Source organism: Pecten maximus, chromosome 7, assembly GCF_902652985.1.
Source record: "Pecten maximus chromosome 7, xPecMax1.1, whole genome shotgun sequence".
Classification (NCBI taxonomy): Eukaryota; Metazoa; Mollusca; class Bivalvia; order Pectinida; family Pectinidae; genus Pecten; species Pecten maximus.
This window is the reverse complement of record NC_047021.1, coordinates 40,308,528-40,324,555: the sequence shown is the minus strand read 5'-3', so window position 1 is coordinate 40,324,555 and position 16,028 is coordinate 40,308,528. Positions and strand designations below refer to the sequence as shown.

General features: G+C 36.4%; 1 protein-coding gene across 1 annotated transcript in view; it reads right to left on the bottom strand.

Annotated features, from left to right (window-relative positions):
• Positions 1–16,028, bottom strand: part of LOC117330840 (cytosolic 10-formyltetrahydrofolate dehydrogenase-like) — a 46,125-nt gene that overhangs the window by 12,867 nt on the left and 17,230 nt on the right. The window contains 11 exon segments of the mRNA XM_033889364.1: positions 5,586–5,785; positions 7,892–7,997; positions 8,589–8,754; positions 10,014–10,112; positions 11,339–11,438; positions 12,293–12,386; positions 13,486–13,573; positions 14,082–14,187; positions 14,453–14,523; positions 14,893–15,043; positions 15,616–15,680. Coding sequence (XP_033745255.1) covers positions 5,586–5,785; positions 7,892–7,997; positions 8,589–8,754; positions 10,014–10,112; positions 11,339–11,438; positions 12,293–12,386; positions 13,486–13,573; positions 14,082–14,187; positions 14,453–14,523; positions 14,893–15,043; positions 15,616–15,680 — 1,246 coding nt within the window.

The window sequence follows — 16,028 nt, the reverse complement described above, 5'->3', positions numbered from 1 at the left end:
GGCAAAATACGGGAATTAATGGATTCACTCACAGGGACCAGGCTATCCATAGGAATTAATGGATTCACTCACAGGGACCAGGCTATCCATAGGAATTAATGGATTCACTCACAGGGACCAGGCTATCCATAGGAATTAATGGATTCACTCACAGGGACCAGGCTATCCATAGGAATTAATGGATTCCCTCACAGGGACCAGGCTATCCATAGGAATTAATGGATTCCCTCACAGGGACCAGGCTATCCATAGGAATTAATGGATTCACTCACAGGGACCAGGCTATCCATAGGAATTAATGGATTCCCTCACAGGGACCAGGCTATCCATAGGAATTAATGGATTCATCCACAGGGACCAGGCTATCCATAGGAATCAATGGATTCATCCACAGGGACCAGGCTATCCATAGGAATTAATGGATTCATCCACAGGGACCGGGTAAAATACGGGAATTAATGGATTCCCTCACAGGGACCAGGCTATCCATAGGAATTAATGGATTCACTCACAGGGACCAGGCTATCCATAGGAATTAATGGATTCACCCACAGGGACCAGGCTATCCATAGGAATTAATGGATTCCCTCACAGGGACCAGGCTATCCATAGGAATTAATGGATTCCCTCACAGGGACCAGGCTATCCATAGGAATTAATGGATTCCCTCACAGGGACCAGGCTATCCATAGGAATTAATGGATTCCCTCACAGGGACCAGGCTATCCATAGGAATTAATGGATTCACTCACAGGGACCAGGCTATCCATAGGAATTAATGGATTCACTCACAGGGACCAGGCTATCCATAGGAATTAATGGATTCACCCACAGGGACCAGGCTATCCATAGGAATTAATGGATTCCCTCACAGGGACCAGGCTATCCATAGGAATTAATGGATTCACTCACAGGGACCAGGCTATCCATAGGAATTAATGGATTCCCTCACAGGGACCAGGCTATCCATAGGAATTAATGGATTCACTCACAGGGACCAGGCTATCCATAGGAATTAATGGATTCACTCACAGGGACCGGGCTATCCATAGGAATTAATGGATTCACTCACAGGGACCAGGCTATCCATAGGAATTAATGGATTCACCCACAGGGACCAGGCTATCCATAGGAATTAATGGATTCCCTCACAGGGACCAGGCTATCCATAGGAATTAATGGATTCACTCACAGGGACCGGGCTATCCATAGGAATTAATGGATTCACTCACAGGGACCAGGCTATCCATAGGAATTAATGGATTCCCTCACAGGGACCAGGCTATCCATAGGAATTAATGGATTCACCCACAGGGACCAGGCTATCCATAGGAATTAATGGATTCACCCACAATGACTGGACCGGACGATCTAGAAGATTCATGGATTCACTCACAGGGGCCAGAAAATATAGAGGAATTAATGGACTTTGAAGTTTGAGAAATAATTCTGGAGTTCTTTCTGGAAACAATTAGCCACAACTGATATTTGAGAAATATCCCATGAGTACAGTATTAAGAAATAGTGGTAATAAAAATGGACAAATGATAAAGATACCTCTCCTATTCTCTGAGAAATAACAAGAATACAAATTTTAAGAAATATCACCTGAATATTTTCTGAGGAATAGTGATCAACTGAAAATAGGAAAGAGAGATGAAAATCTGATATTTGAGATTTATCCCATGGGAACAGAGGAAGACGGGCAACAAACAAAAATTCAAGAAATTTGTCTGAAATAGAGATAACAATCTTTAATGCTAAAAATCAAAGATACCAACCAAACGACCATCTTGTATTTTTATCAATCCTAAATCAAACTTGCCAAAAACTTTCTTTTTAAATTTGAGACATGTTGCGTATCTCCCTTATTTTCCCCTTCCTTCCTTCTGTATTATTTTATATTAAAACATATATTGCTAACAAATATGTATTAGAAACAGTTAAGAAGTGATAATCCTCACACCTCCAACAATGTGGTTGATGTACAAACCACTGACCATTTCCCCCTTGACCAATGACCACCAAAATTAAGTCGGACCTTAACCTCGATGTTAATATGCTATGTTATAAATATCAATTAAATCTGTTTTAAGGTTCATGAGATATTTTGTATACAATGTTTTTGTTAATATGATGTCAATATGCTATGGTATAAACATCAATTAAATTACAAGGCCCAGGAGATATCTTGTATACAATAGTTTTACTGGAGAAAAACAGAGATAATTTTTCACAGAATAACAAATACTCTCACAGCAGTAACTTACTGGATAGTACCAATATTGGTAATAACAGAATCGCTGACCTACACACACTCTCTAACACATCATATCCCCATATATTGCCAATAAAAGCTTCTCATTATTCTCAGAGCTGTACTCCGCATTTATCTTGAAGCCACAATTTGAATGAAATTTGCCGTACAAGCCCGGTAAAGAGCATCTACATTAAGACTGTAGGAAGTTAGGAGGCTTCTATAACCCATTTGGAGCTTCATGCATATTTGATGACAAGGCGAGGTTATTATCCTGTATCTATACTTCCTTAGTGACAAATTTGACAAGGTTTATTTTTTCCGGAGCTGAAATACATGCTGTTATGAAAGCATGCCAAGAGTTGCAGGACACATTTCTGCTGTATATTGTAACACAATTAACTCCCTCAGTGTGAAAGTACCGCGAAGGTGCTCTTTACTTTAGACATGTTTGTGAAGAGACCCACTGGCATTACTGGATAAAACCTAATAATTTTAGGGAAAAATAATGGTTTTGACGTCATGTCCATAGCATCGTTTATGGTGCCGTGTGTATGCATGTATGTATAGATGGAAATGTATGAACTTCCATAACTATTCACTCTGCACAAATATTTCTTATTCCTATGTCTATTTGGTGAATCATTTGACAAGGGAAATCTGAAATCACAATTAGCATAATCCAAGGAAAACTGAAATCACAATTAGCATAATCCCTCTCCATATACTTGCATGATCACATATCTTGATAAACATCAATTGAGCTTCATCACTCAGGCATGGGTCATTGAACATCAACTTCATCACTCAGTTGAGGGTCATAGAACATTAACTTCATAACCCAGTCATGGGTCATTGAACATGGGTCATAGAACATTAATTTCATCACCCAGTCATGGGTCATTGAACATCAACTATCTCACTGAGCTGTGGGTCACTGAACATAGACTTCATGACTCAGTCATGGGTCATTGAACATCAACTTTGTCACTGAGCTGGGGGTCACTGAACATAAGACTTCATGACTTAGTCATGGGTCATTGAACATAAATATGTCACTCAAATGTGGCCTAGGAACATCAACTTCATCCCTCAGTCATGGGTCATTGAACATCAACTTTGTCACTCAAATGTGGTTGAGGAACATCAACTTTATCACTCAGTAATGGGTCATTGAATATCAATTTCATCATATCAAACATAAACTTTGTTTCATCACTGAACTTGAACACTTGAACTGCTACAACCCAATACAAGGTCCACAAACCTCCTGCATAGTCACAAATGTTACATCATACAAGATGCCCAGAGGGCCTGCATCAGTGATTATTTAAACAGATATAAGCCCATGCTTAGGAATAAACACCCTCCCCATATTTTTCAGTTTTGTTGCACAGGCCTATATTTGGGAATAAGCCGGGTAACATAATTTATTTATGATATCACAAATATTTTCTGATTTTCAGATCACAGCTTCTCAGTACAATTTATTAGTCTCAAAACTGGAAGCCAAGAAAAAACTACAATTAAACCAGAGAAATAACAATAACAAAATAACTCTCATATTCAAAGATGGCAAACATGTCGGCCATCTTGTTTATCCAATCAGTCTCTAAATTAATCTGGTACAACTAGGGGCTGAGGAGAAGTTATTTAACTACAAAGTTTAAGAAATATCCTTCAAGTACTTCTCAAGAAGAAGCAATAACAAGGATTGTTTAATGGCACAAGACTGGACAGAATGTGAGCAAAGAGCATTTAAACAGTGTACTATCTGATGGTAAGCTAACTACATGTAGTTGAGTTGCCAAAAACAGATCAAATTGGAAGTTATTACTTGTAACTATACAGCCATTAAGAAACCAAAGCTGCTTTCTTATATCATAAAACTTAAAATCATTTTTCATTTCTTTCTTTATTTTTTAAATTCAAGTTCACAAAGAACCCAAGGGATATTTGCTATTATCTTAGAAATTCAGAAGCAATGGCCACCATCAAGAAAGCTGAAACTTAGAAGTTAGTCATATAAAACAAGCTTGCTGGGTATTGCTAAAGCAATACATGTCCCCTACCACCCCCAATAAAAACAGTAACAGTGACCTTGACCTTGACCCAAAAACCCTAAAACTCAAACTTGATCTTGTAGCTACTCATACTGAAGTTACAGATAACTTTCACCAACATACCTTGAAGCATGGCGGAGAAAATTGCGGAAAACTGAGTGGGCAGACGGACAGACGGACAAACAACAACGGGGAGGAAAACTATAGTGCCCCTGGTTTTACCGGTAGGGGACTAATAAAGTACACCACCTCATGTGACATTTCAATGAACAAATCTTAAAAAAGTTAGTTGCAATAAATAAGTAAATTAAAGAACTGTTTACACTTCAACTTTCTAATAACTTTCTTCACCAATAGAGATTAAAAAAACCTATTAATTTCACACACTTTCATAAAAATCCATTCCATAAAGTAAGTGTCAGCCCTACATGTCTTGATTAATCAGAAACTACATCAACCGAAAAAATGTTAACTGCACATGGACACCTAACTGTCGACAAGGTACCACATAAAACGGCATGCTACTAAACCAATACATGAACCTGATTCTCTTAGTTATTGAGAATGTGTTTAAATATTCTAATACATTTGACACCTGTGACCTTTAAAGTAAGCCAAGGTCATTACTTTGAACAAACTTGGCAGAAATTCATCCCAGCATGCTTCTGGGTCAATATCTTGAACCTTTTCCTCCTCTAAGTTATTTAGATGGTGTTTAAATATTTTAACACATTTGACACCTAAGTAAATCAAGGGAATTTATTTGAACAAATTTGGCAGAAATTCACCCGAGCATGCTGTGGGCTCTCTATCATGACCCTGTTCCTCTTGGTTATTGAGAAATTATTTAAATATTTTAACACATGTGACCTCTAAGTCAATGTCATTCAATTGAAGAAACTTCGTAGAAATTTATCCCAGCATGCTGTTGGCTCTATTATATCAAGACCCTGAACCTCTTGGTTATTGAGAAACATTTAAAAAAAATTTAACACATTTCACCATTGTGACCTTGAACAAACTTGAACAGTCCTTTTGCAACTTCGTTGTTTATGTTCAGAATTTGTCCTCAGTAAAGAGAATTTTATAGGCCAGTAAAAAAACTTGTTATATGTTTCCTGATGATATCTCTGATATTGTTTTCAGAAAATTAGTCGGGGAATTGGACCAAAACATATTATATAGAAGCATAATAACAAAACCAAATGTAGAAAAATATATTAATATGTACAATCCGGGTAATCAATGAAAATCCTCAAACTTACCCAGATCTTTTCCAAATCCAGATTGTTTGAATCCTCCGAATGGTGCAGCGACATCGGTCTTGTTGTAGGTGTTAACAAACACAGTGCCGGCCTGGATGCTGTCTGCCACATGCATGGCCTTGTTGATATCCTTGGTGAAGACGCCAGATGCAAGTCCAAACTCTGTGTCATTGGCACGACGAATCACACCGTCAATGTCACTATAGAGAGAACATATCGCAAACATCACTATAGGTATATGGACACAGTAAAAGATCACCAACATCATTATAACGACACACCCTAAATGTCACTAAAGAAAAGAGATTTCAAATGTCATTATGTCAACATTCCCTAAATGCCACTATAGAGAGATTTCCAACATCATTATATTGACACACCCTAAAAGTCACTATAGAGAACTTTGCAACATCATTATGTTGACAAACCCTAATTGTCACTATAGAGAAAATATTTCTAACATCATTATGTTGACAGACCCTTATTGTCACTATACAGAGAAGATAGCAAACATCATTGTGTTGACAGACCTTAATTGTCACTATAGAGAGAATATAGCAAACAGCATTGTGTTGACAGACCCTAATTGTCACTATAGAGGGAAGATAGCAAACATTATTGTGTCGACAGATCCTAATTGTCACTATAGAGAAAAGATTTCCAACATCATTATATTGACACACCCTAAAAGTCACTATAGAGAACTTTGCAACATCATTATGTTGACACACCCTAATTGTCACTATAGAGAAAATATTTCTAACATCATTATGTTGACAGACCCTTATTGTCACTATAGAGAGAATATAGCAAACATCATTGTGTTGACAGACCTTAATTGTCACTATAGAGAGAATATAGCAAACATCATTGTGTTGACAGACCCTAATTGTCACTATAGAGAGAAGATAGCAAACATCATTGTGTCGACAGACCCTTATTGTCACTATAGAGAGAAGATAGCGAACATCAGTGTGTTGACAGACCTTAATTGTCACTATAGAGAGAAGATAGCAAACATCATTATGTTGACAAACCCTAATTGTCACTATAGAGAAAATATTTCTAACATCATTATGTTGACAGACCCTTATTGTCACTATACAGAGAAGATAGCAAACATCATTGTGTTGACACACCCTAATTGTCACTATATAGAGAAGATAGCAAACATCATTGTGTCGACAGATCCTAATTGTCACTATAGAGAAAAGATTTCCAACATCATTATATTGACACACCCTAAAAGTCACTATAGAGAACTTTGCAACATCATTATGTTGACACACCCTAATTGTCACTATAGAGAAAATATTTCTAACATCATTATGTTGACAGACCCTTATTGTCACTATAGAGAGAATATAGCAAACATCATTGTGTTGACAGACCCTTTTTGTCACTATAGAGAGAAGATAGCAAACATCATTGTGTTGACAGACCCTTATTGTCACTATAGAGAGAATATAGCAAACATCATTGTGTCGACAGACCCTAATTGTCACTATAGGGAGAAGATAGCAAACATCATTGTGTTGACAGACCCTTATTGTCACTATAGAGAGAATATAGCAAACATCATTGTGTTGACAGACCCTAATTGTCACTATAGAGAGAAGATAGCAAACATCATTGTGTCGACAGACCCTAATTGTCACTATAGAGAGAAGATAGCAAACATCATTGTGTCGACAGACCCTTATTGTCACTATAGAGAGAAGATAGCGAACATCAGTGTGTTGACAGACCTTAATTGTCACTATAGAGAGAAGATAGCAAACATCATTGTGTCGACAGACCCTTATTGTCACTATCGAGAGAAGATAGCGAACATCAGTGTGTTGACAGACCTTAATTGTCACTATAGAGAGAAGATAGCAAACATCATTGTGTCGACAGACCCTTATTGCCACTATAGAGAGAAGATAGAGAACATCAGTGTGTTGACCGACCTTAATTGTCACTATAGAGAGAAGATAGCAAACATCAGTGTGTCGACAGACCCTAATTGTCACTATAGAGAAAAGATAGCAAACATCATTGTGTTGACAGACCCTAATTGTCACTATAGAGAGAAGATAGCAAACATCATTGTGTTGACAGACCCTTATTGTCACTATAGAGAGAAGATAGCAAACATCATTGTGTTGACAGACCCTTATTGTCACTATAGAGAGAAGATAGCAAACATCATTGTGTTGACAGACCCTAAATGTCACTATACTGATAACCAACAATAGGCTATATTTAGCTATTTCACATATGTTTTCACTCCCGGGCAAAACCTAGGTTAAATTTTGACTTACCCGTCCTGGAATTTAGAGATTATCATGACGGGCCCAAAGGACTCCTCCTCTGCGATGAACATGTGGTCCTCGACGTCAGTGAAAACTGTAGGCTCCATAAACAGTCCTGCAGAAGAGGATAAAGTACATGGGCTGTAATTAATCCAGTTCCTTCCAAAATTACTGGAGTATGGTGATAGGATGTTTACTAACAGAGTAGCCATTTAAATTAATAATTTATAAAATCTTAATATATTAATTATAAATCATTAATTTTTAAAAATCTTTATTTCTTTTAACTTTACCATACAATTTTACACCAAAAAAGATCTCAAATCATGTTTCTTTTAAATCAATGATTTTTATAAATCTTTATTTTCAAACTTTACAATACAATTTACCAAAAAGACCTTGAATCAAGTTTCTTTAACAAGAAAATGGAGATAATATTTGACATGATTTGAAACATGCCTTTATGCTGGCTCTATCTTGACACAGTTGTTCCCTGAAATGATCTCTTAAGATATAATAGGCACATTTTACAAAGAACAAGGTTTGTAAAAAGCCATAATCGGCGCCAGGATATTGTAAAACATTTTCAGAAAAATGGCATTATCTATGAGATCATATTTGTACCAGATTTATTAGACGATGTTATAATAGTCTATCCCCTTCAACTGAGAAATGACCTGGCAATGTTCACTCAATTCGATTTTACCTGGCATATCGCATTGTTTGCCTCCTGTCACCAATGTGGCACCCTCCTTCACACCAGTGTCACAGTATTCCAGCAGCTTCTCCAAATGGGCGCGGTGATTCTGAGGCCCATGGTCAACTGATCGGTCAAGAGGATTACCGATCTTCATTTTCTTAATCTCATCAAGCTGGAGATCAATATAAAAGGTTTACAATCCAGAAAGAGTAAAAAAGATTTATTTTCAATTGAAATTATGATTATCATTTTATTTAATCTTTGAAAAAAGACAAAATAGGCCAGCATGCTCAAAAATTACATCCACATTTACATTAGATCTGTAATAACTATTTATGACCAACATCCCCATAATGCTAGATATCGTACCTCAGAAACATTGATTTTATCATTAACATCTCATAAGCTTGGTACTCAAGCTGTAAATGTACTTCAGAAAAATTGATTTTATCATCAACACTCCTAAAAGATTGTTTATGTTTATGTGATAAGCAGAAACAAACAGGTGTTTCAAATAAAAGTAATAACATTCACTTTCTGAAATCTGTCTCTTCAAGATATTATTGATAAAATTTCAACTAAACAGCAATACTGTAAATCACTTATATTTCGCGTGGGATTCATTTTCGCGTAAATTCGCGAGGAGAGTCAAACGCAAATTCAAATCCCTTCGAGAATATTTATATAAGAATGACAAGAATAAGCGGCGTCCATTTTGAATCTATCGTAATCATTAATTGGTGAACAGACATCGCCATTAAAGTAAAAATAGAATGATAGATTACTTATATCAGAGTGTTATTTTATATCACAAAACACCAAAATTTCACACACAAAAAACCCGCTGAACACTATATATATAGCTAATATTGTAGTTGAACTCGGACTAAAATACCGTCTAGACGACAATTTAGTTAATTCAAGCGCAGTAGGTCCGGTCCCGAGGATCCTGGATGGTCACCCGGAAGACGTTTTTTTTACCTGCGCTGTTGTTTATGTAAGCTTACCTGTATGTCGTACTTCACATCGCTTGATTCTATATGTTTGTTCACTGTTTCCGTAATTGGGACCAGCAAATTATCTTTGGTAACTATTTTCTTTTAATTGGAGATCTTTGGCATGACAATTGTATATAGCCTAGAGACATATACAGGTATACGTACGGTACATACAATTCAGCATAGACAGACATCGATATCACATGACTTTTCTTGTACCGTCACATGACTCTCATAAACAAAATGTCTACCAACATGGAAATATCGCCTGTTAACGTTATTCGCGAATTTAAAGTCATTTTGAGGTCAGAATTCGCGAAATTATGTATTCGTGTATAAGTCGAATGAGGTGTGTTCGCAAAATTAAGTACTCGCGAAATATAAGTGATTGACAGTAATACATAAGCTTTACGGTGACCTAGATGTTACATACCACTCTTTGTACGAACTCATCGTGGATGGACTCCTCCACAAACAGCCGACCAGCAGCTATACAGTTCTCTCCCTTGTTGAAGAACACGGCTCCACATCCCTGAAGCAAATGAGTTAACTTATTACTTTTAGAATCGACCAATCGGAACAGTGCTTTCTATTCACTACATTAAAATCAGCAATATTACAAATGAAGCAAAAATAGAATCAGTGATTGTTTTCACTACATAGATTTCTCTGCCCTCCCCTAGGGTATGACAGATCGCACGAGCTAACCTTCTGAACCGGAAGTACTTACGGAACTACTTTTTGAGTGAAGTCACTATAGTTCCCACATTGTTATTTAATGTTGAATATGTGTAAGAGACACAAGTTTTATGAAATGACAAAAATGTACTGTTGTTAACATCAGAATATAATCACTGATACCTTATTTCAGTGTCTGTTTGAATAAATATTGTGACTTAATTTAAGATCTATGTTTTTTTGTGTAATTATAGTGGTATGCATATTTTGGAGTTGATGGATACTTCTTCAAATGAGGATATTCATGTGCCGACCATGTGTATTTGTTTACAAACAGACCTTGATCACCGATGGGGTATGCAATTATCTTAAGTTGTGGAAAAATAATCATTCGCTACCTAGGGAGTGTGACGAAGAAATCTCAACCCTCGAGGATATTCATTAAAGTCTAACCCTCACCAAGCCTTGGGTAGGATGTTCGTGAATTCCACCTCGGGTGGAGAATTTTGTATCACCCCCAAGGCAGGGAAAGATTCTACTTTCTCCCATACTTCACAGGGTTATCCGGCGGTTGCTAGGGAAAAGATAAATCGATCTTACACGGGGTGGGTAAAGACAGCCGGCACGCGCTATATGACGCTGCTCACAATAACGTAACGTCATCATTTAACGTTGAGTAACCAAGTCGTAAATGATGACGTCATCAATTTTGACGCACATTCCAAGGAGCATTGAAGACGGCACGATGAAAAACTTTCATAAAAACCGACGTTTGGTTGCAAGTATGTGAGAAAAATAATGAATCATGGGTCTGTTCCGCGAACAAGGATATCTCAACCCTCGTATAAGAGTTTTGCTGGCCAGCACTCGGCAAGCCACGTGCTGACTGGCCAAACTCTTACACTCGGGTTGAGATATCCCTGTCCACGGAACAGACCCGTGATAGATTCTATTACCCCCCCCCCGGTTTCACTAGTACGGGACAAACAAGTGCCTCACAAATGACGACCAGACAATACACTGATAACTAGCCCCTACCATATGATTCACTGAGCCATCATTCCCTCTCTATTGACCTACCATTCTCACGGCCTTATCCAGATCACAGTCCTTAAAGATGATGAGAGGAGATTTGCCCCCTAATTCCAGTGACACCTTCTTCAGGTTGGATTTACCACAGCTACAAAATAAAGTTAATTTTAGTGTATCTGTAAACATAGGACCTTACATTTTACAATCAAATAAATCTATAGGCAAGATATTTGAAACATTTAAATGAATAATACTTATTTTACTTGTTACGATAATAATACATACACAAGCCAATACTGTAATGAACAAAGGGCAATAACTTTTGCAAAAATCGTCAAATCACAATTGTTTTCAGGGAAACACAACTTCATGCCATGATCATAATGTATAAAGTTTCAAAAGATTGGTAAAAAAAATGTAGGAGATCACCAGACAAACAAAAATTTGTGCCAACCAAATTTGATAGGCATATAAAAATAAGATGCATGAGAATCATTTTTATCATTATCAATAATAATCTTTTTTTCCACTAAAGTTTTTAGTATTTTGTAATGAAAATATGTTTATTAAGCACAACTTGTTAAATTAAAGTTAAAGTGTTTTACTTTTGTTTTGGCGTTTTCTGTCCAAATATATCTGTTCATTGTTCAATTTTTTGCCATTAACATGAGGTAAATAAATCATGATCATTTGAATGTTTGCCTTTATAAGTCATACATTCAAACGTTTTAGTGATTTGGGTGACCAACTGGTAAAATAAACATGAGGGCCAAATTTTGCGGGTGGCCGATGCATTCCCAATCTTTTTTATTTTTGCATTTTTACAATTAAAATTGGCAAGGCAGCACCTTTAAAGGGCAGGTCTGAAAACTGAAGTGATTTTTTTTTTATAAAGTTTGAGAAGGGCTTATTAATGAACCACATTTATCACACTATTTCAAAATTGATGAAGGGGACTTATTTTTGGGTAGTGGCTTATTTGTAGATAAAAAGTGTTTATACCTTGTCATGATAGTCTTGCCGATGGGGGTTGATCCAGTGAAGCCTAGTTTCCTGATATCTGGGTGTTCAGACATGGCCTGACCAATGGATGAGCCTGACAATCGGTAGACAGAACTCAAATATATTGTTTTATAAACAAATGCAATGCATTACATTTCATGATCATATACATGTACAAATTTACAAAATCAATGATATTTGGTGCGAGTAATACATGACTGAAGAAAGCGTAATGTAAAATCTACAATTTGAAGCCTGAGGTCAATATTTTAGATTCCAACAGGTCAGTAGTGATCACATTGACCAAATCAAAGGTCCTTGATTTTTATATTAGATATAAAAATTGTTTACACAATGGTGGAATTGCATTATATTTATCTTGTCAGAGGAAATTAACATTGGGGCATTATGACATCACAATGATTATCATGACATACATAAAATATGTTTAAAATAGAACTATCAGGTTACAGATATATATGTTGTAAATATTGACCTCGACTTGACAATGTTTTAACCAAAGAAAAATGAGGAAAATGGGACCAAACTAATATCAACCAATCAGAATTTGCGATGTGATACAATGCGATACTATGTGATGTATCTTGACAACTACAATATAAACCCTTATATACAGTTATTATGTACATTGGTGTATACTGGTATGTATAGCAAATAGTAAGTATGAACAAACTAAGCTAAGAATTTTGAACAAATGATTCTAATATTTCCAGAAATACTGACTAATGAGAAATGTATGCTGTGGTCCAGGTCTCTGTGCCTTGTACTTGTCAAACATAGAGACTTAAAAATCCAGACCATAGCTAATTACTGTACCTCCCTACCCAAACAGACTCGGACATACCTAGGTCCGGCCTGTCCCCTAAAACTGGGAGGAATTACTACAAACAACTTCTTTATGGTTACAAACACAGCAACAAAGAATACCTTTAAATAAATAAACTACTACAGTCGTTTTTTCAATGGTTCTAAAGGTTTTAATCAAAAGACTGAGGCAAAAACCATGTTTTTTTAGGAAATCATGAAAGGGACCATAATTTTCCCTAATAATTTGATTTACAAAGTATTAAATATTTTGTGTGCTTTTATCTTATTCGAGAAATTAACATTCTTTGATTAACCGTGATTTGTATTCAAGTTATCTAGGCAACAGTGGGATGAAATACAGATACCTGGGCCAGGAAGGATGTTGATGACACCTGGAGGAAAGCCAGCCTCTACAACAAGCTCGGCAAACTTGAGGGCAGTCAAAGGCGTCACCTACAGGAAATAGTCTGTTGATTAATTTGGGTGATAAAAAGACATGATCTTCACATGTAGAACAATTTCTTATCAGTTGAAACTGATGTCTAGGTTTTCAGTATAAATCTAAGTGATATTAAGTCTAACAGTATAGTCGATGGACATATTCACAGAGCTGGTACTGACAGATAAATCAAGCGTGTTTACAAAATCAAACGTGCTTACAAAACATATTACACAGATGTCTACAAATGAGAATCTGCCAAAGCTTTAGTACAAATGTTACTGATGACAAGTAGTGGGAACCTATCCCAGGTGGAGACAGGAGTACAAATGTTACCCTTGACAAGTAGTGGGAACCTATCTCAGATGGAGACAGGAGTAGGAATGTTACTGATGACAAGTAGTTTGAACCAACTCAGCTGGAGACAGGACTGCAAATATTACTGATGACAAGTATTGGGAACCTATCTCAGCTGGAGACAGGAATACAAATGTTACTGATAACAAGTAGTGGGGAACCTACTTGAGCTGGTTTGAGGACCACTGTGTTTCCTGCGGCCAGACAGGCCGCCATCTTCCAAGCCAACATCATGAGGGGATAGTTCCATGGAACCACGATACCGCAAACACTGTATAGGACAAAACAAAACATTACTGGAGAAGGCACCATTTTTTGTTTGGACATTTTCTTCAATCTATTGAATATAAATTTATAAATAAATCTTATATTTTGTACATGATGACTTTCACTTGAAATTATTGTAGAATAACTTTAAGTGACCTATTAACATGGTGAAAAAAGGGAGAGGTTTTTTTTATTTGTTTTTAAAAGACTTTTGAAATAAAATACTTGTTTTTACAAAGCTGTATACGGCTAGATCTTCCAGCACTTACCCGATTGGTTCTCGTTTTGTGTAGGTCAGATTCTTGCTTGGCCGGGCATTATTGATAGGAATCGTCAATCCCTATGGTAATATCAAACAAAAAGATAATTTAAACAGATATTATATTTTTAATTATTCTGTACACAAACTCGACACCACTAAGTATACTATTTGTGCTATTTAAATGTAAAATACAAAATTTAAAGTTAAAAAAACATCAAAAGTCTTGGAAAAAAATAAGTTTTCCAAATTGACTTCACCACAACTATGTTTTTCAACAAGAATTTTTTATGCAAAATGAATGCCACATTTGGTACTATCATGATCCGTATTAAGGAGATGATGAGCAACAGATGGACAGACAGAGTGAGAGAAAAAGACTAACATTGTCAATGCCTCTGACTATTACGTGGCATGAACGTGCATCTCACAAAGTCGACTGATACTAACCTGAATTTTGTCACACCAGCCAGCGAAGTATCTGAAGGTAGCAATAGACATGCCCACGTGGGTTTTCAGTGCCAATGTGTAAACAGCACCGGAGTCAATACTCTCGATCGTCGCCAACTCCTCCTGGTGTTGTTCCATCAAATCAGCAAGTCTAAGGGGGAGATAAGTCAGAACCTTACATTCTGGTCCAGATTATAGATTGCAACATCCTAATAGTATATTTTAGTATTATATAGTATTATTTCATAACAATCTTGTTTTTTTCTTTATAAAATTTATCCTGCCTTTAGCTAATTTATGAAAACATTATACTGAAACTTATTATAGTGAAACTTTTTCAGATCTTATTGCTTTGTCACTAATTTAAAGTCAGTTTACCTGTTATTCCAACTTTTCTCTGTTTAACTGCTTCTGTACTTACACAAGAACTTCCCAATCCCCATCTATTGCATTCAAAAGAGCCCCCCCACACACCAAAAAAACAATGGTTTTTCAATACATCAATGACCAGGAAAACCACCAGAGTGTAGTTCACGACCACCACCCAGGACTTGACCAATGTCCAGTGTTTGACCACTTGGATTTACCTTAGCTGCCTCCACTGTGCGGTTCACATCATCAGTTGGGGTTCACTTGGCTATCTCAGCCCCCCTCCCCTCATCAAACTTAAACATAATTGCCCCCCTGTTTCTAACATTCATAAATTCTGGCTTTCATACTTACTTGAACATAAGAGCTCCCCTGTCTCTGGCATTCATTCTCCCCCATTCTCCTTCATAGAATGCAGCCTGTTAACAAAATGAGTTTCAGAACATCAGTCTTTTTCTATTCTTATTAAGGGGGAATAACTCTACTTTACCAAGCACCACAAGGTGGCACTCTTGCACCACCTATCAGTTTTGGACAAATTATTTGTAATATGTCTATTTTACTTATCAAACAGATCAAATATATGTTGCTATCCCATTTTATGCTGATACATGTGAGAACAAAACAAAGTTTTATATCTATGCATTGTGTAAATTATTCCATGTTGACATAAGTTTATACAAACTTAATTTCAAAAATTTAAACCTTAAATACAATGAAAACTTTTAAAACGTAAAATATTTTACAATACGTTTGTTATTTAATGA